The 20,986-nt window shown below is 42.8% G+C and overlaps 1 protein-coding gene across 1 annotated transcript; it reads right to left on the bottom strand.

Moving 5' to 3' along the window:
• Positions 1-272: 272 nt before the first annotated feature.
• IL21 (interleukin 21) lies at positions 273-19,773 on the bottom strand. Its single transcript, XM_075336253.1, has 5 exons — positions 19,639-19,773; positions 19,520-19,555; positions 3,441-3,575; positions 2,392-2,469; positions 273-529 (listed from the first exon to the last, which is right to left on the bottom strand). The coding sequence occupies exons 1-5, from the start codon at positions 19,771-19,773 to the stop codon at positions 512-514; spliced, it is 402 nt and encodes a 133-aa protein (XP_075192368.1). The 3' UTR covers positions 273-511.
• Positions 19,774-20,986: the final 1,213 nt, after the last annotated feature.

Raw genomic sequence — 20,986 nt, 5'->3', positions numbered from 1 at the left:
GTTGTGTTCTAACATGTATACAGATATACAGTCTTTAACAAATAACTGTGTCTATACCTGGGCAACTACTTTTGTCACAATATAAAATTATCAGTTTGCTTATTATTGACTGCAAATATTACAAGAGATCATAACAAAGTGGTAAGTATTGCTTGTAAATACATATTTGTCACAATCCTTTAACATGATAAAGATCAACTCCAATGTAGAGTAATCATTATAGTTAAAACTGTTATACATCTTTAACCTATGGATATGATTACAGGCCAGAACAGACTGAAATTAGTCATTTATATAAACCTGATGTCTATAGGCTCCATGAAATATTGTATACTAGAATAGTAATAACATGGTGAGCTGGATTTGAGTGAATTGACATTAATAATAGGAGAATGTTATCCATAGGTTCCAAAAGAAGAAGTTTGACCGATGCTTTTCTTTTCACGTGGTTATGTATTTCAACTAATGTCTGAATAATTTATTCAAGTGACTTGAGAGCTTCGCTGTAGGGTTATGACTTGTTAAGAATCTGTGAAAGAAGGAACATGAACATATGTTATTTTTGTTATTGGCTGACAGCATGAATATTGTACTAGGCGTAGCACAAAATAGATATTGACATCAAATAGTTATATGGTAAAAAGGTGCCCATTATCCAGGTGTATTATTTTGTAAAAATCAAGTAAATCATACTTACCTGCTGTCACACTTCTAAATTCAGAATGAGCTACTCTGGTCTTGGTCAGTGCCACAAGTGATAACAGCAATATCAAACCAGACATAGGTTGTTATGATTAGGAGCTATATGCCCGAAACGCGTAGACCGAGTCTATACCTGTTTTAACCTTTTTACATGGATCTTCAATATGTGACGCCCTGGCCTATCAGGTCGTCACAGGGTATTGTGCAATCTGCCCTTCTGTGCAATATCCACCTCCTCCTTGGTTACGGGTCCCTAACCATTGGTGTTGCTAAAACCAGCTAATCAAAATCCTAAGAACACTCTGCATCACACCCACCAGACACACTAGTGGACGGTTTTAGTGGAATAGGGTCGCCCACTTTGGGGGTTGGTTAAGGGGTGGTCAGGAGTGTCAGGAGTCAGTCAGAGAAAGGGAGAGTGTAGTGTTGGAGGTGAAAGTGAGAGGAGGTCAGGAGCTGGGCTCTTTGAAACTACTAGGTAGCAGACGTTAGTCTGGGCCTGGTAGGAGCTGGACCCCCAGTCGCAGGGGATCGTGAAAAGGGGCACGGCATTGTCGTGGAGGACAGCCGGCGGCCTTGTACCATCACCGGGCTGAGACTAGGGCACGACAGGGTACGTTGGCCCTAGGTCAGGGAGTAGCTTCAGGCAACCTGACAATTCGCCCATACGAGAACGGAGCCTTCAAGATCCGCTCTCCACCTGCTCCAAAATCGAGGTACTAGCGCAAAGAGAGGGATAGGACTTTCCAAAAATACGGTCCAAGAAATCCCAGGCGTGAACCCTGAGAGCAAGCTCCCTCAGTTAGCCACACTGGGGAGTGGGACCCGACTAATTTCAAGCTACAGGGACAACCTAGAAGGAAACAAAGTGCCAATGGAAAGGTCACGGATCAACAGGCAACACCCGCAGAAATGGGACCCAAACGTGCTTTCCCTCAGCGGCAACGGTGTCCAGAGCTTTGGATTACTAAAGTTGTCGCTGTCAGCGTTATTGGACTGAGTGAGTACGCAAGTGACCCGTACCTCCCTAATGGCACATCCCTGTCACCATCACCGAGTCCCGGGGCATCCCCCCTACCCGTTGAGGGGTTAAACACCTGGCTGCCCACTCCATCGCCACTGGGTACTCCCAGCTGCAGCAGTGGTACTCCACCTTACCACACACCACAGGTGGCATCACAAACTCTAAATATAATCCCCTGTAAATACCCCCCTTCATTCCAGTGGCCGCAAGACCCCCCCTCTGGGTCCAGACGCCCCTCAAGCCACCGCAAATCCGGATCCGAGCAGCTCGGCTGCTGACACGGGGGCGGCACAAATAAACATGATGTTTTAATACTTTTCGATTTTCTCATATGCTGGTTCTGGATATTTCCTATTTTTCCTCCTCACAAAGGGCTACTGTCACTATGCTTTAGAGGTCTGCTGACTTGAACCACACTTCATTGATGGTCATCGGATGTTCTTCTGATAACTCACAGTTCAAGTCACCTGACCGTTGCAGCCTATCATGGACAGCAGGAGACCTAAGGCCGGTTGAAAACCATTGTCCTCACCTCTATTATCAGCAGAAGCAGCCTGTGCTGAATCAGGAGTGTGACAGCAAGTATGATTTATTTTGTTAAATTTACAGAATCCAACCTCCAGGTAAAGAACACCTTTTAATCTTTAATTTACTTTCATGCTTACCTTCTGCAACAGTAGCTCCATTTTATTCAGAAATAATTCTGTGTTCTGCTTGCTGTAATTAGAACATGGAATGCAGGTCTAAAATGAGAGAAATAATAACTATAACCAGCGAATAAATATGGACATCTATATCATGATAGACTCGATCTCAAGGGTTAATGACAGTCCATGAGAGTACGTAAGTGTGAATTCAGAAAACACTAATGCTGTATAAAAGTTACACATAGTTGCACAAACATTTTGGGACTTTTGACATTTTAATGCCGGCTCTGCCACTTTTCCTTACAGTGGATGGAAATTATGGAAGGGTGTGTGGTCTAGAACAGCCAACAAATGAACACTATTTAACCCCAGAGTGGATAACATTGAAATGCATGAACCACTTTTATCATATTTTAAAAGGTGACATTATAACAGTAATTGGGCTGCTGGAAATGACATTTCTTTTATATTGTGCACGCCTGCAGCCCTCAATGCACATATGAGTATTGCATGTAAGAGAGCACTATAAGCAGTGATAGCTATTTTCTATATATCACATCAACTAAATACAGATGTATCCACCATTGTTTTTTCACATATTTTGTTAAGAACTCCATTTATTCTTTATATACTGTACATATATGTGTGTATATACCGTATATATATATATATATATATATATATATATATATTTTATACTGTACATATATGTGTGTGTCTATATATATATATATATATATATATATATATATATATATGTATATATATATATATATATATATATATATATATATATATATATATATATACACCTTTCATTACATGCTGGCAAAACCCTCTTTAGGAGAGAAGCAACATACCAACAAACATAGAAACACATAGCATAAATGTCTCCTGTCAGGGTACTGCAAAATAATGGTCATCTCATGCTATACATACCAGCACTGAAAGGGTAAAGAAGCACGGATTTGTACATTAATGAATCTCCCCTATTGTATTGCATCTTCATATCAGTGGTTGAGAATAATGAAACTTTATATATATATTTTGTTGGAAAAAATACTTACGTCACGGTCATGAGGTTTGCTGAGCTTTACTTTTCTTATACAACTGTCAAGATCTGCTTTGTTTTTTCTGGTTGCTACATGTAACTTGGTAGCCTGAGATCGAAAGCATGATAAAGCTGCATCAAGGCATTCGTCCTAAAAATCAGAAAAAAACAGAAGCCTTTGTGTTAAGATTATGATGAAAACTGTATTGATGTCTTTAGTAAAAGACCAACTGCAAAAAACATCATGCATGACTTCGGCTTAAGGTTTTTAAGAAGCTCAGTTTTACCATATATCCCAAAACAAGAAGCCTGTTTGTATAGTATAGTAAGTCAAAGTTTTCATTCTCTACGCTTGTGAACAACTTTGCAACCAGCTTGTGTGTAGTACAGTCTGAAGAATACAGTTATTTAAAGACGTCTGAACATTAAGACTGTTTAAACCTTTCATGACCTTGGATGTACTGGTCGTGTCTGTCCCTCTGATGTCCTGCTCTGTACAGCACAAGCTTCAAATCCCCAAGGGTAACTAGTAAATACTATAAAAAGTATAAAAAAAGTTTTAAAAAATAATAAAAGACAAAAGTTGAAATCACCCGCCTTTTGCCCCATTGAAGATAAAACAATTAAAAAAACTTCCACATATTTGGTATCGCTGCTTTCAGAAATGCCCAATCTATAAAAATATAAAGTAAATTAATCTAATCGAAAAAAATCAAAATGCCAGAATTATTTTTTGGGAGTCATCGCAACAAAATGCAATAAGTGGTGATCAAAACATCATATCTACCCATAATTACAAACATCAGCTCAAATCTTCTAAAAATATTTTAATTTAGAAAATTTAAAAAAAAAACAAACAAAACAAAACAAGAAATTCTTGTACAAAAAGCTACAAAATAAAAAATCTGTGCCAAAATGTCATGTAATGATGCATTAACAATGAAATACTTAAAATGCAGAGAATAAAGATATGTGCGGCAGCCTTTACAATTAGGAACTCTATTTATTATGTCATGACTTCTACATCATAGCAGTTATGATATCTACACATTGGTTATTGTTACTACTTCCTTAAATTGTGCCCTTCGTATATTCAGCTATGGTATATTTCTATGCTTCCTGTTTCAGATTTCTACGGCAGGTGGAACTATTGACGCTTTAACTGAGAAAACAAGTGAAAGCAGGTTGATTTACTGCATATGATGCAATCACCATGACTTTCGATGGCTTCTTAAGTCACAACATGTGGAAAAAGTTATGAATCTATTTGAAAATACGAGCAAAAATTCCTATTCAAACTTTTTAGTTCTAATTTTCTAACCACAAAAATTATTAAGAAAACATAATAGGAAATATGGAAAGGGGGTCTTGTGTATGTGCGGAAATATATAGTCATATAAAGGAGTCGTCATAGGGATTACATTATTTAAAATTAAAATGCAGTTGTGATATTAAGCCTCTTTGTTTTAGGTTTATTACTTTTGTTCCCCAAATAGCAGATAGTCCGCAGATTCTATATCCAGATTTCCTTGGAGAGGACTGTCCACCACACATTACAGTTGCAGCAAAGTAGATGAGATTTTAACAAGTCTCATTCATACATTGGGGAAATCTATCAATGCTTAAAATGACCTGGATTATAAATATGTTCATTCTTTCTAAGGATTAGTAGTAGAATTGCTATTGATTTTACTCATTATGGTAAAAGAAAGATCAAAATCACCAACAAACAATATTGTTGCTGATTTTTCTGCAGAATGGTCAGTAAAAGCTACAAGTTCTGCAAAAAAACAACTTTACTCAAAGTTTAAAATAAAGAAGTTATAGTCCCCTTCACTGTTGCTTGTAAGTCTACCTTGCCTTATCTTTTCTCGGTCTCTATACATACTGGCCTCCTGTGATGAAGCGTCATCAGGTGTTACAACTCCAGCCTGTGATTGACTGCAGTGTTCACATGGAATCAGGGCCGGCTTTAGAGAAAGTGTGGCACTGCACAAAAGATTAAAGTAGGGCCCTAATGATCACATATTGCACCATCACACTCAAACATTTAGGTTGCATTTACATGCGCTGAGTTCAGACTGGTAAATGAGTGCGTTCCACAATTTTCATGTCATTCAGTGCTTGTTTTCTAGCCTCTTTAGAGAGAATAAGCAAGAATTATGGGTGAAGAACAATCACTAGTAGATCAATCTGACCCCATACAGTATCTTGTTATCAGTCGCATTTCTGCACTTTGCAGTGGATGATGCGCTGGTGAAAACAAGGATTTTAGTTCCGCTATAAACAATACAATCACCTGATGAATAAGCAGCATCTGTGCTGCCGGGATTTATAAATGTGGATGCTATATACACATAGAAGGTGACACAAACACTGTATGTTACACACACAAATGTATATACGCACATAGCACACTTGCATGTATACACCGAGCACACACACATACATGTATAGACACACTTAGCACACACACACATACATACAATGAGCACACACGAATGTATATACTGAGCACAAACACACATCTGTTTACACACATAGCACACACGTATCTACTGTATATACCGAGCACACACATACATGTATACAAACACATAGTATACATGTATATAGACACCAAACACACACACATACATATATACACACACAGGGATGTATACACCAAGCACATACACACACAAATACACTACCCACATATGGAATGTAAGATTTATTTCACAAAGAAGCTGTGCGTAGGTTGTCACCTCATGGCCGAGAACTTGTGCCTTATCTGTGCTTGCCATAAAAGTATGGGAATTTGTGGCAACTTCATGGAGCAACTCCAGCACAGCAGCAAACTGTATTCCCATTGAGTTTCAGGAACAGTTTGGAGGAGCTTTTTTTTTTTTTTATTCTAAACCATTTTCTGGCGCAGTCTTGAAGAAGTTTTGAAGATTACTGAAAAAGTTTTGTTTTTTTCCTGAAGTCTGTTTTGCAGCCTTTTGACTGGAAAGTGGCCAGTTTGAAGAAGTTTCCTTCAGGACCCTCTTCAAAGAAGTGACAGTACTTTTTTCCCACCAAATGTTTTTAAAACCTCTTTAAAAGAAGCTTTAAATTTCTCATATGAACATGAAAATGGATGTCCCTTATCAATGAATTTGAATAGTTTCTGAAGATTTTCTCCAAAAAACTCTTCAAAAATGTTAGTATGAGCATAGTCTTAGTGATTTACATACCATACTAAGACTAATCCTAATTACTTTTCATTCTGATATTGACAGGTGAGCACTGTTAGGTATTTAATTTGCATTCTCTGAGAAACGTTGACGCTAAGAAAGTTCTAACGTCCTTGCAAACCACAAGTTCTGTTTTATAAGAATATTTTACAGTAACTGAGCTGGAAATATGTGCATCATGGCATATATTTCCACTCGAATCAGCTTGTTTCAAATCATACCAAACACGCAAAAAATAGCTGATGGAGCTATACAAAAGTAAAATGCTGTATAGGAATATTGATAGAAAGTCAAAAGCACAGCACAATGTTCCGTCTGTTGTGGACCAACAGATCATAGGCAGAGAAAGTTCAAAAGTGAACGGTATAAACCACCAAAGACAAGAGTCATATACAGATATGTGTTAATTCTTTGTACTTTAAATAGCATCTCACACAAAATGTGGTCAAAAATGTAAAATGGAAATCAAAGATTCAAGAACAGCTCAGTATCAAATTTATAGATTGTCCAGCCTGGATAGATGGCTGATAGAGGAACAGAAAGGCCTGTATTACAGCCTTTGGAGGAATTTATTATTCTCCAAGCCACTTTTCTGCCATAACTAGTTGCAAAATTAGATGCAACGAGGGAAATACAACCAATGTGCAAGAAACGTCAGAAGCACTGACAGCTCAAAGATTTATTAAATATATTAAGAAATATCTTTTGATACATTTGGTGTAAATTCAATAGCAGTCTTGATAAGCTTTTGAACTTGACTAAAAATTTAAGCATTATTAGGATGATTGGGTTCCAATTTCATCGCATCCGCAAACTACAGGCTCTCTAATGTATGACAACCTGTTGCCTGTTTGCTGATTTTCACAGTAGTGGCAGGAAATTTGAATTGTGTATCTGCCCTTCTAAATGGTATGATTATAAAATACTAGAAGGTGGCCCGATTCTACGCATCGGGTATTCTAGAATTTACGTATTGTGTAGTTCATGTATGATTTTTGTTATAGATATATATATATATATATATATATATATAGATGTTGTTGTGTGTAGTTACCAAGTGTCTGTGTAGGGGCTGTACATGTTCTGGGTGTTGTCTGGGTGTGGCGGGGGGTGAGAGCGGTGTTGTATGTGTGTTGCGTTGTTTGTGGAGCGCTGTGTGTCTGTCGCGTTGTGTGTGTGTGTGTTGCGCGGTTTGTGTGGGTGTGCTGCGTTTTGGGGGGAGGTATGTTTTGTGCAATGTGTGTGTTGTGCGGTATGTGCGTATATTTATGTATGCCACGGTGTTTGTGTGTTGGGTGTTGTGTGTGTGCAGCGTTGTCTGTGTGTGTGGGTGTCTGTGTATGGCGGTGTTTGTGGTTCCCTGTGTGTGTGTGTGTGTGTGTGTGTGTTGGGGGGAGGTGTGCACCTCCCATCGTGCTCCATCCCCCATGCTGCGCACCCCCCATCATGCCCCATCCCCTATGCTGCGCATTCCCCATCGTGCTCCATCCTCCATGCTGCGCACTCCCCATCGTGCTCCATCCTCCATGCTGCGCACTCCCCATCATGCTCCATCCCCCATGCTGCGCACCCCCCATCGTGCTACATCCCCCATGCTGCGCACCCCCCATCGTGCTACATCCCCCATGCTGCGCACTCCCCATTGTGCTACATCCCCCATGCTGCGCACTCCCCATCGTGTTACATCCCCCATGCTGCGCACCCCCCATCGTGCTACATCCCCCATCGTGCTACATCCCCCATCGTGCTACATCCCCCATGCTGTGCACTCCCCATCGTGTTACATCCCCCATGCTGCGCACTCCCCATCGTGCTTCATCCGCCATGCTGCGCACTCCCCATCGTGCTACATCCGCCATGCTGCGCACTCCCCATCGTGCTACATCCCCCATGCTGCACACTCCCCATCGTGCTACATCCCCCATGCTGCGCACTCCCCATCGTGCTACATCCCCCATGCTGCGCACTCCCCATCGTGCTACATCCCCCATGCTGCGCACCCCCAATCGTGCTACATCCCCCGTCGTGCTACATCCCCCATCGTGCTACATCCCCCATGCTGCGCACTCCCCATCGTGCTACATCCCCCATGCTGCGCACCCGCCATCGTGCTCCATCCGCCATGCTGCACACTCCCCATCGTGCTACATCCCCCATGGTGCGCACTCCCCATCATGCTACATCCCCCATGCTGCGCACCTCCCCATCGTGCTACATCCCCCATGCCGCGCACTCCCCATTGTGCTACATCCCCCATGCTACGCACTCCCCATCGTGCTACATCCCCCATGCTGCACACTCCCCATCGTGCTACATCCCCCATGCTGCGCACTCCCCATCGTGCTACATCCCCCATGCTGCGCACTCCCCATCGTGCTACATCCCCCATACTGCGCACTCCCCATCGTGCTACATCCCCCATGCTACGCACTCCCCATCGTGCTACATCCCCCATGCTGCGCACTCCCCATCGTGCTACATCCCCCATGCCGCGCACTCCCCATTGTGCTACATCCCCCATGCTACGCACTCCCCACCGTGCTACATCCCCCATGCTGCACACTCCCCATCGTGCTACATCCCCCATGCTGCGCACTCCCCATCGTGCTACATCCCCCATGCTGCGCACTCCCCATCGTGCTACATCCCCCATGCTGCGCATTCCCCATCGTGCTACATCCCCCATGCTGCGCACCCCATCGTGCTACATCCCCCATGCTGCGCACCTCCCATCGTGCTACATCCCCCATGCTATAATAGTTCTCCTATTATACTCAGAGAGGAGTATAATAGGAGGACTGTAATAGGAGGAGTAGTCCTGGGGGGAGAGGAGTATAATGCCGGCTCCCTGCACATGTGTACCGGGAGCCGGTGTACACTGGTAACTATGATACACATCGGGTAACTAAGGGACCTTAGTTACCCGATGTGTATAATGGTTACCAGCGTTCACGGGCTCCGTCAAAATCTCAGCATCGCAAGGTTATGTCTGGCGCTGCTGGGATCTTGACGGAGCCGGTGTACACTGGTAACTATGATACACATCGGGTAACCAAGGGACCTTAGTTACCCGTTGTGTATAATGGTTACCAGCGTTCACGGGCTCCGTCAAGATCCCAGCATCGCAAGGTTATGTCTGGCGCTGCTGGGATCGTGACGGAGCCGGTGTAGAAGCAAGCGATATCCCAGGATGTTGTGAGTGTGTGGATGTGATGTGTGAGGTGTGTGTGAGAGTGAGTGTGATCTGATGTGTGTGTGTGTACTCACCTGGGAGTCGGAGCTCCGTGTCAGTTGGGCCAGAGCGAGCGTGCATTGCGTGAGGGGGGCGGGGCCTGCAGAGAGCCAGGGCGAGAGGCCAATCCGTGTGGGGGGGTCGGGGCCATGGCGAGCCCAGCGGCCAATCAGCTTTGTGTCACCGTAAGGACACAATTTTGGAGCATGACAGACAGACAGACAGACAGAATAAGGCAATTATATATATAGATATGTCCTGTTAGTAAAACACTATAAAAGAGGTTTCCTACCATGAGAAATAATTGCATATTCCTAGAACAAGTCATCAATTCTTGATTAATGGTATTTGACTATTGCAGCCATAATGAAGGCGCTGTAGCACTAGAGATATTCTCAGCTCTTCTCATAACAATGAATTAAAGAGGTTGACCACTACTTTAACATTGATGTCCTATCCTTAGGATAGGTCATTAACATTTGATTGGACGGGGTCCTACACTTGGCACCCCCGCCGATTATCTGCTCTTGGTCCTGGCGGCCGGAAATGCTCAGTTCCGGGGTTGCTCTTTCAGTTGATAGTGGCCACAGCAGGGTACTGCACATCTGCCTCCTATTGATTTGAATGAAAGGTAAGTGTGCAGAACATGGCTACAGTTGCTGTCAGTTGAAGGGGCAGCTCCAGAACTGAGCATTTCCGGATGCCTGCTGCCGCTGGCACAGAGAATAGCTGATTAGTGGGGGTACAGGGTGTCGGACCCCATCCAATCAGACATTGATGAACTATCCTATGGATACGCCATCAATGTTAAAGTACTGTCCAACCTCTTTAAATAAAGTGTGCTGTCTCCTGGTTCCTATGTTATCAAGATCAGCAGTAGTTCCAGAGGTCGGTCCGAACTGGTCATTCTCTTCACATTACATTACTATTATTAGTTGGGAATATCTGGAAATCTTCATTCCTTTAAGTGAACTTATGCTTTAGAATAAAACAGACTATAAAAATAAATGGTAAAATAAAATATCTTCTTACACTAAATGCTAAAAGCGCTTTTGGAACCACTACTTAAAGGGAATCTGTCAGCAGGTTTTTGGTACTTTATCTGAGAGCAGCATGTTGCAGGCAAAGAGATTCTGAAACTAAGCATGTTTAACTTACATTACTAGGTGCAGCCATTCTGACATTCTTAATTAAGTTTAGCAGAGCTGGGAAAGCTGTCCTGCCTACACCAGGCTATCTATGGAGATTCTGCATTGATTGTCAATCATAGCAGGGGGCATGCTGGACAGCATGGGAGGAGACTTTCTAGTCCTCTAATGTTAAGGTCCAGTCACACTAAGCAACTTACCAGCGATCCCAACAACGATAGGGATCGCTGGTAAGTTGCTAGGAGGTTGCTGGTGAGATGTCACACTGCGACGCTCCAGCGATCCCACCAGCAACCTGACCTGGCAGGGATCGCTGGAGCGTGGCTACACGAGTTGCTGGTGAGCTCACCAGCAACCAGTGACCAGCCCCCAGCGCCGCGTGGAAGATGCTGCGCTTGGTAACTAAGGTAAATATCGGGTAACCAACCCGATATTTACCTTGGTTACCACCGCACGGAGCTACACGTGCAGAGAGCAGGGAGCAGCGCACAATGCTTAGCGCTGGCTCCCTGCTCTCCTAGTTACAGCACACATCAGGTTAATTACCCGATGTGTGCTGCAGCTACATGTGCACAGAGCAGGGAGGAGCGCACACCGCTTAGCGCTGGCTCCTTGCTCTCCTAGCTACAGCACACATCGGGTTAATTAACCCGATGTGTCCTGCAGCTACATGTGCACAGAGCAGAGAGCAGCGCACAATGCTTAGCGCTGGCTCCCTGCTCTCCTAGCTACAGCACACATCGGGTTAATTAACCCGATGTGTCCTGCAGCTACATGTGCACAGAGCAGGAGCCGGCACTGACAGTGAGAGCGGCGGAGGCTGGTAACAAAGGTAAATATCTGGTAACCAAGGACAGGGCTTCTTGGTTACCCGATGTTTACATTGGTTACCAGCCTAAGCAGAAGCCGGCTCCTGCTGCCTGCACATTTAGTTGTTGCTGTCTCGCTGTCACACACAGCGATCTGTGCTTCACAGCGGGACAGCAACAACTAAAAAATGGCCCACGACATTCAGCAACAACCAACGACCTCACAGCAGGGGCCAGGTTGTTGCTGGATGTCACACACAGCAACATCGCTAGCAACGTCACAAAAGTTGTTCGTTAGCAGCGATGTTGCTAGCGATGTTGCTTAGTGTGACGGGGCCTTTAATCAAAGTGTATTAAACCTTTTAAGTTAGGTAAACAATAGCTATCACATAGATAAAAGAAGTACAGTTGATTTTTCTTTTTTTAACCCTTGCAGAATGCTATCCTCAGCTTACATTGCAAAATCCTGCGGACAGATTCTCTTTAATTGCTCCATTTTACCATGTAGATTTCTGTAGTAACTGTGTATACATAAAACCATAAGATATTATTAACTAAATATCTAAATATATTTGTTGTTTCTTAGTTTTTTTCATGCTATATGGAAGCAGCCAGTTACAGTATAAGTTTAGTAAAGTAGTGCACTTTTTCAATGGAAATGGTCATTCAAAAAACCCCAAAGAGTAAGGAAACCTTTTCATTGATATTTTTATCAATCATGCAATGGTCTCCTTCTGTCTCATGTTCTGTGTTTTTCTCTCTCACTCTCGGTCCCCAACAGTCTCAGCCTCTTTGCATCGGTCTCGTTCTCAGTTTCGATGTCTAACTTTGTCCCAGTCTCCGATTTCCCCTTCGCCAAGTCATAAAATAGTTTCCCTTAAAGTTTCATCACTTAGTTTATGCCAGTTCCTGTTTAGCCACTGATATTCGTCATGATGGTATAACTGGTACTGAAGAAAAGTATTTTTGTCCAATTCTGAACAAATATAAACCATATAAAAGGGCCAATGAAAAATGAAAACGGCTGCCGCTGTGCAATATACTATGTCTCAATTTGATCACTGAGCCATTATTTTGAAGCTTGCATTGTATATATGTATGACCATATATACAACTGTTGAGATCTATGGTTTGACTATATGTAAGGCCTGAAACACACATCCGTGAAACATGTGCGTGTTTGGTCCGTTTCCGTATATACCGGAGACACGGCCAAACGTGCACCAATGTTATGCAATGTTTGAGGACATATGTGTGTTTTTCATTAAGGTCCGTGTGTCCATGTGCGTGCTACGTTTGTGTCTCCGTTTTGCATGGAAGCATGTCCGTTGTCAGCACGCAACACGCACGCACGGACCCAATGAAAGTCAATGGGTCTGTGCACACGCCCGAGTGACACGGACGCATCTCTGTTTGCTCCGTGTACGTTTTGTGCTTTTTTCATGTGATGTCGGTCATTTTCTTTATTTCTGTGTCGGTCTCTCTGTCTTGTCTGTCCCTCTGTCAGTCCGTAGGTCATTCCCCCCCCCCCCTCTCTCATACTTACCATTCCCCGATCTCCGGCGCGGCGCTGCACGGCTGTTATACAAACTCCGGCGGCTTTTACTATTTTGAAAAAGCCGGCCGCTCATTAAACAATCTCGTATTCCCTGCTTTACCTGCCCACAGGCGCCTGTGATTGGTTGCAGTCACACACGCCCACCACGCTGAGTGACAGCTGTGTCACTGCACCCAATCACAGCAGCCGGTGGGCGTGTCTATACTGTGCAGTAAAATAAATAAATAAATAATTAAAAAAAACGGCGTGCGGTCCCCCCCATTTTAATACCAGCCAGATAAAGCCATATGGCTGAAGGCTGGTATTCTCAGGATGGGGAGCCCCATGTTATGGGGAGCCCCCCAGCCTAACGATATCAGTCAGCAGCCGCCCAGAATTGCCGCATACATTATATGTGACAGTTCTGGGACTGTACCCGGCTCTTCCCGATTTGCCCTGGTGCGTTGGCAATCGGGGTAATAAGGAGATAATGGCAGCCCATAGCTGCCACTAAATCCTAGATTAATCATGTCAGGCGTCTCCCCTAGATGCCTTCCATGATTCATCTGTAAGTTACAGTAAATAAACACACACACCAGAAAAAAATCCTTTATTTGCAATAAAAAACACTAACAAATACCCTCGTTCACCACTTTATTCAGCCCGAAAAACCCCTCCATGCCCGGCGTAATCCACGGAGGTCCAGCGTCGCATCCACCTCTGTTACATGAAGGTGACAGGAGCTGCAGCAGACACTGCCGCTCCTGTCAGCTCCACGAAGCTACTGAAGAGAGCCGCGATCAGCTCAGCTGTCACTGAGGTAACTCGCGGCCAACGCTGGATCCTCCAACTGTGACAGCAAGTCACCTGTTACTACATCGCTGTCACTCTGGCGACTTGCTGTCACAGTTGGAGGATCCAGCGGTGGCCGCGAGTTACCTCAGTGACAGTTGAGCTGATCGCGGCTCTCTTCAGTAGCTTCGTGGAGCTGACAGGAGCGGCGGTGTCTGCTGCAGCTCCTGTCACCTTCATGTAGCAGAGGTGGACGCTGGACCTCCGTGGATTACGCCGGGCATGGAGGGGTTTTTCGGGCTGAATAAAGTGGTAAACGAGGGTATTTGTTAGTGTTTTTTATTGCAAATAAAGGATTTTTTCTGGTGTGTGTGTTTATTTACTGTAACTTACAGATGAATCATAGAAGGCATCTAGGGGAGACGCTTGACATGATTAATCTAGGATTTAGTGGCAGCTATGGGCTGCCATTAACTCCTTATTACCCCGATTGCCAACGCACGAGGGCAAATCGGGAAGAGCCGGGTACAGTCCCAGAACTGTCGCATATAATGTATGCGGCAATTCTGGGCGGCTACTGACTGATATTGTTAGGCTAGGGGGCTCCCCATAACGTGGGGCTCCCCATCCTGAGAATACCAGCCTTCAGCCATATGGCTTTATCTGGCTGGTATTAAAATGGGGGGGAACGCACGCCGTTTTTTTAAATTATTTATTTATTTATTTTACTGCACAGTATAGACACGCCCACCGGCTGCTGTGATTGGGTGCAGTGACACAGCTGTCACTCAGCGTGGTGGGCGTGTGTGACTGCAACCAATCACAGGCGCCTGTGTGCGGGTAAAGCAGGGAATACGAGATTGTTTAATGAGCGGCCGGCTTTTTCAAAATAGTAAAAGCCGCCGGAGTTTTTATAACAGCCGTGCAGCGCCGCACCGGAGATCGGGGAACGGTAAGTATGAGAGAGGGCTGCTCACTTCAGTCACTCAGGGGATTAGCGGTCACCGGTAAATCCTGCACGGGTGACCGCTAATCAGTACGCGGCACATATACAGAGCTGCGGCATGACAATGAAGTTGGGTGAAGTTCACCCGAGTTCATTCTCATCGCGCAACTCTGTCTGCTGTCAGCCGACATGTATCAACGACATTGTGCATCACACACACACACACGGAACATTTCACATGGGCAGCACACACACGTCAGTTATTTCACTCACGCACACACGCACATTCCACACGCACATACGGCTAGCATACGGGATACACACGCAGGCCACACATACCATAAAAATGGACACGGAAAACGGACACGAAAAACGGCCCGTTTTACACGGACGTGGTTATAAGGGATGTGTGTTGGAGGCCTAAGTCATTCAAAGCCATATAAGCAAGAGCCAGGATCTAAAGTTGGGCTATAATAGGCCACATAGTACATTAAATGGTTTCTGCACGTAAAAAAAACATGCAACTTAAAAACCTTCAGTGAGGATCTGGAAGAACTCATAAACCATAAATATCACTATTCTTAATTTCAACAAGGGCATTTGTACTACTATTGAACAAAAAATATGAAAGTGTGCCTGTCGTCTTATGTGACTGCTTAGAATAGGCTATACATTAGGAAAAACATTATGGCTTTTCGTTATATGACTTATATCCTGTACCTCAGCCCTCTGTAAGCTGCCAGCCTGTCTTGACTAGAGCAAGACAAATTTTAGCTTTTTTTTCCCCGCATCTGAGTGGTTGTACTACTGACAGCGACCATTTAAATCATTTTTCCATTTTAACATTTTATCATCCATAGTTAACAGTGGGATAAAGCAATACGTTTAGCTGGTACTCACCTTTCCCTTCACCAGTGGCAACTTTTTGTTTCTGCCTCTCTCTCTGTTTACAGGCTTCAGTTCAAAGCAGATCACTGCTGCAGCTAATCACTTAGTATAGCGACTTGTCCCTTCTAGATTGGCCGAGCAGCTGAGCTCAGTGATTGACTGCAGTGGTGATGTGTGCTGTAGTCATGATGTTACAGCTGCAGCTTGTAAACAGAGACAAAGGCATCAACAGAGAGCAGCAGTTAGCTTAGTGAAAGGAGAGTTAGGGCTCATGCGCACGTTGCTGAATTTCATGCATTTACGCTGCGTAAAGCACTGCAGCGTAAATGCATGCATCCTGAGTCCCCAGCACAATCTATGAAGATTGTGCATGATATGTGCGCACGTTGCTTTTCTGAACGCAGCGACTTGGGTGCTAAAATTTTGACCCAAATCCATGTGTTCATAAAAGCAGCATGTCAATTAATTAGTGTGCTTTGCATGCAGCTCACACTCTGTCTATGGTGGGGGCAGCAGTCATAGCACATGAAATCAGCTTTATTTCTACAGAAAAAATTGCATCCATTATGCAGTCTTTCTGCAGCGATTTGAATCACACATGTGCTGTCAAATCGCTGCAGAATATTCAGCAGGTATGTGCGAACAAGGCCTAAAAGCTCAGGCAATTGTGTTATCTGCTTGTATAATGGTGATAAAATGATAAAGCCAAAAAAACACCTTAAAAGGGTTGTCCCATGAATAAAGTACACTTTACTCAACATATCTTGGAATAAAAATAAGTTTCACAATAGAATGTGTAAAAAAAATGTGCTGAGATAATCTTATAAATGTTCCCCTGCTTTATACTTTGTAATGGATATGTGTTTCTGTACAGTGATATGATCTGATCACACCACAGGTCCTGTGCAGGGAAGGATGCAGAAGAGAATATACAGACATTACAGCACGGCATCATAGCTGCTGGTTTCTTGAAAACATTTCCCTGCCTAAGAATTTGTTTTACCTCACAGTAAGAATCTCTGTCATCCTGTGCTGTAATATCTGTACACTTCATTACAAAGGGGCACATTTGTAAGTTTATCTCTGGACAGTTGAAAAACACGGTACCAAAACCTTTTTCTTTTAACTATCTCTGGACAGGAACATTTTTTTTAACACATCCAATTGTGGAACTTTTTTAAATTTAAGATCTAATAGTTAAAATGTACTTTGTGACAACTCCTTTAAAGGGAACCAATCATCAGGATTTTGGTGTATAAGCTGCAGCCAGTGCAGTACTGGCACTATCAGGCACAGTGTGTACATACCATCAGGGGGCAGCTCGGGTGTTTAGTCAGTGAAATCCAACTTTATAAAGTTTGAAATTTCGTGCACTTTTTGATTGACGTGTGCACCTCTCTGTTAATGTCCGGGCGGGTTATGCAGGAGTTCCCCGCCCCCCACCAGCCTGTTCCTCCCTCTCTCCGGGCGGGTTATGTACGTGTTCCCCGCCCCCCGCGCTGCCTGATCCTCCCTCCCTCCCTCTGGCTGTATGTAAATATCTAATCTTCAGAAACATGGCGCCGGAGTGGGTCTCTGCGCATAGCGCTTATCTCCGGCGCCATGTTTCTGAAGCCCGCATTACAGCTTGGTGTCTGCAGACTGCAGAACAGCTGATCGGAGGACGCGATATCACTACCGTGACCGGGTCTCGCAGCACTGCCGTCACGGGGTCATGTGAGTCCATTGTGAACTTACCTCACCTGACCCCCGATGTCGCTGGCAAGCTGCTGTCCTGGCCCGGTGTCCTGAGGCGGCACGTCATCATAGCTACAGCTGATCGCGTCCTCCGATCAGCTGTTTTGCAGTCTGCAGACACCAAGCTGTAATGCGGGCTTCAGAAACATGGCGCCGGAGATAAGCGCTATGCGCAGAGGCCCACTCCGGCGCCATGTTTCTGAAGATTAGTATGTTACATACAGCCGGAGGGAGGAACAGGCGGCGCGGGGGGGCGGGGAACACGTGCATAACCCGCCCGGACATCAGGAGAGAGGGAGGAACAGGCTGGTGGGGGGCGGGGAACTCCTGCATAACCCGCCCGGACATTAACAGAGAGGTGCACACGTCAATTAAAAAGTGCACGAAATTTCAAACTTTATAAAGATGAATTTCACTGCCTAAACACCCGAGCTGCCCCCTGATGGTATGTACACACTGTGCATGATAGTGCCAGTACTGCACTGGCTGCAGCTTATACACGAAAATCCTGATGATTGGTTCCCTTTAAAGCTAGCCTGTTTACAGCTGGAAGTTACTGGATATCTATAGGAGCCTGCCTACCTATTTTATACATACAGTTCTGCTTTGCAATCATTCAATTACAAATATCATTTGTATGTTAACATTAATGATGAGTTGTAGACAAATGTAATCTATCAGAAGCCGTTCTGCACATAGCTGCCTGTTTAGCCATGTCATATATAGAGCGATGGGTTTCATTCTTTGTGGTTAATGTAAGCATCCGACATCCTATTTGAATATCTTCTTTTTGAAAAAAAAAAAACCTTCTTGTGCACATGGTTGGTGTTTGCGGTTGTGTTTGTTGCATGTGTGTGCAAGAAAACTGTATTACTCATTACACACGTTTCTGTTTTGCTTTGTGTGTGATCACTAAAAGCAGTAACTGAACTCCTGTGTTTTCTATATGTGGCGCATTGCTCTACTTTAGGTTGTGGCAAAGTCTACAACTAAAATGAAAAATGCATTTTCCTCTGACATGGTAAGTCTGGGGCTTGTTACAACATTTTTAAAAAAATAGACTTTTTAATTACTCTTATTTTGCCAAATTTATTTTACAGCAGAATAAATAGTTGATTATTTCACTTTTATGTTCATCAAAATATTTCTTTCTTTTTTTTTTTAATAAAATATTCTATTGTTTAAAATTGAGTCTCAGATTATGTAATCCTGTTATCAATTTAAAGTTAAAAATGTGACTTTTTTCTGCTTTATTTTAACATTTATTCCTGAAAAGCATAACTAAAGGACAAACATATTTAATTTGCTTTAATCATCAGACTTTACAATGTAGGTGGATGGAGAGTTATAGTAATGACTCATGTTTTAGTAGAATTTTTAAGAATTTTTAAAATTGTCTAAAATATAATTTCCCTTAGAAACACAACAGAATGATATCACAGCTTAATAGTTACTTTATGACCAATATAGGCATTCAAATTATGTTAACAGAAACTATATGTATAAATTTATAATTTCTGAGTGTTTCATTATTTTGAGTTATTCTCAGTATAACTTATTGAAGCTTTTAGTTAGAGGAAACCATAAAGTCTACATGGGAACCTATAGATACAATTTCTAAGAAATTAATATTATTATTAGAAAAAATGTAGTTAACGTTAGACAACAATGATTAAGCCTAACCAGCATGAGAGAAAATATTTATATTAGAACTCATTTTAACTTTAAAGAAAAGAGCAATACTAATTATAATTAATTAACAGATAATAATTAATAAATACACCTTACCTTCACATCAATTGGTACGTGAAAAGAAAGTGGATGCTGGAGGAACAAAAACATTTTGTATTAGATTTGTACAATCATAGCATCAAAGTAGCTGCATATAAAAATGCGTTTATACTTACAGTTTTATTGGCGATTTGGTTGAGCTTTTTGATCCCTTTCTGAATTTCTCGACACCGATTGATGCTTGGTAAAGCTGCATGTAAGAGAATAGTTAATGCCAGCAAACACATGGATTGTAATAGCACTTTGGCCATGTCTCCAAAAACTCTTCTGGTGTTCACTGAAAATTGAACTTTGAATGATCTCATATTGACAACATACCAATTTATTGGCAGAATCGTAGGTCCCACCCATTTCTTGTGGAAAGCTTTGCAGAATGGATGAATGAGTAATCGTTTTTCTTTTCCACTGGCTATGTGTACGTCTATTCGTATATGTGGGTGTTGGGTGGAGTCATGAGTTAATGAACGGGGAGGGAAAAGAACACAAATTGTGAATTCCAACATATAAGACAGAGAAATTTACCTGACTCAGGTGTGGGTAGGAGAAAATAACTAATTTCCACTATAATTTGGGACATTTCTAATGCAGCTTAATTTAATTGTCTACTAATATTTCAATAAATTATCTGATAAAGACCTAGATGACATATAAGCCAGGTAAATATATAAAACAACATATATGGTACTATGTACAAGACATACTGTCAAGTCTTTGTAACTACATTGGCACGCATTATACATATACAGTCATATGAAAAAGCTTGGGCACCCCTATTAATGTTAACCTTTTTTATTTATAACAATTTGGGGTTTTGCAACAGCTATTTCAGTTTCATATATCTAATAACTGATGGACTGAGTGATATTTCTGGATTGAAATGAGGTTTATTGTACTAACAGAAAATGTGCAATCCGCATTTAAACAAAATTTGACCGGTGCAAAAGTATGGGCACCCTTATCAATTTCTTGATTTGAACACTCCTAACTACTTTTTACTGACTTACTAAAGCACTAAATTGGTTTTGTAACCTCATTGAGCTTTGAACTTCATAGGCATGTGTATCCAATCATGAGAAAAGGTATTTAAGGTGGCAACTTGCAGGTTGTTCTCCTATTTGAATCTCCTATGAAGAGTGGCATCATGGGCTCCTCAAAACAACTCTCAAATGATCTGAAAACAAAGATTATTCAACATAGTTGTTCAGGGGAAGGATACAAAAAGTTGTCTCAGAGATTTAAAATGTCAGTTTCCACTGTGAGGAACATAGTAAGGAAATGGAAGAACACAGGTACAGTTCTTGTTCAGCCCAGAAGTGGTAGGCCAAGAAAAATATCAGAAAGGCAGAGAAGAATGGTGAGAACAGTCAAGGACAATCCACAGACCACCTCCAAAGACCTGCAGCATCATCTTGCTGCAGATGGTGTCAATGTGCATCGGTCAACAATACAGCGCACGTTGCACAA

Source organism: Anomaloglossus baeobatrachus, chromosome 1 (genome assembly GCF_048569485.1).
Source record: "Anomaloglossus baeobatrachus isolate aAnoBae1 chromosome 1, aAnoBae1.hap1, whole genome shotgun sequence".
Lineage (NCBI taxonomy): Eukaryota > Metazoa > Chordata > Amphibia > Anura > Aromobatidae > Anomaloglossus > Anomaloglossus baeobatrachus.
This window is presented reverse-complemented; position numbering and strand designations above follow the sequence as displayed.

Excerpts from the sequence above, each read along its gene's own strand:
- IL21 (XM_075336253.1), bottom strand. The coding sequence starts at position 19,773 with ATGGCCAAAGTGCTATTACAATCCATGTGTTTGCTGGCATTAACTATT. Across the intron at positions 3,576-19,519 it reads ACGTACCAATTGATGTGAAG|GACGAATGCCTTGATGCAGC; the intron begins GTAAGGTGTATT and ends TCTGATTTTTAG. Across the intron at positions 2,470-3,440 it reads GCAAACCTCATGACCGTGAC|ACCTGCATTCCATGTTCTAA; the intron begins GTAAGTATTTTT and ends CTCTCATTTTAG.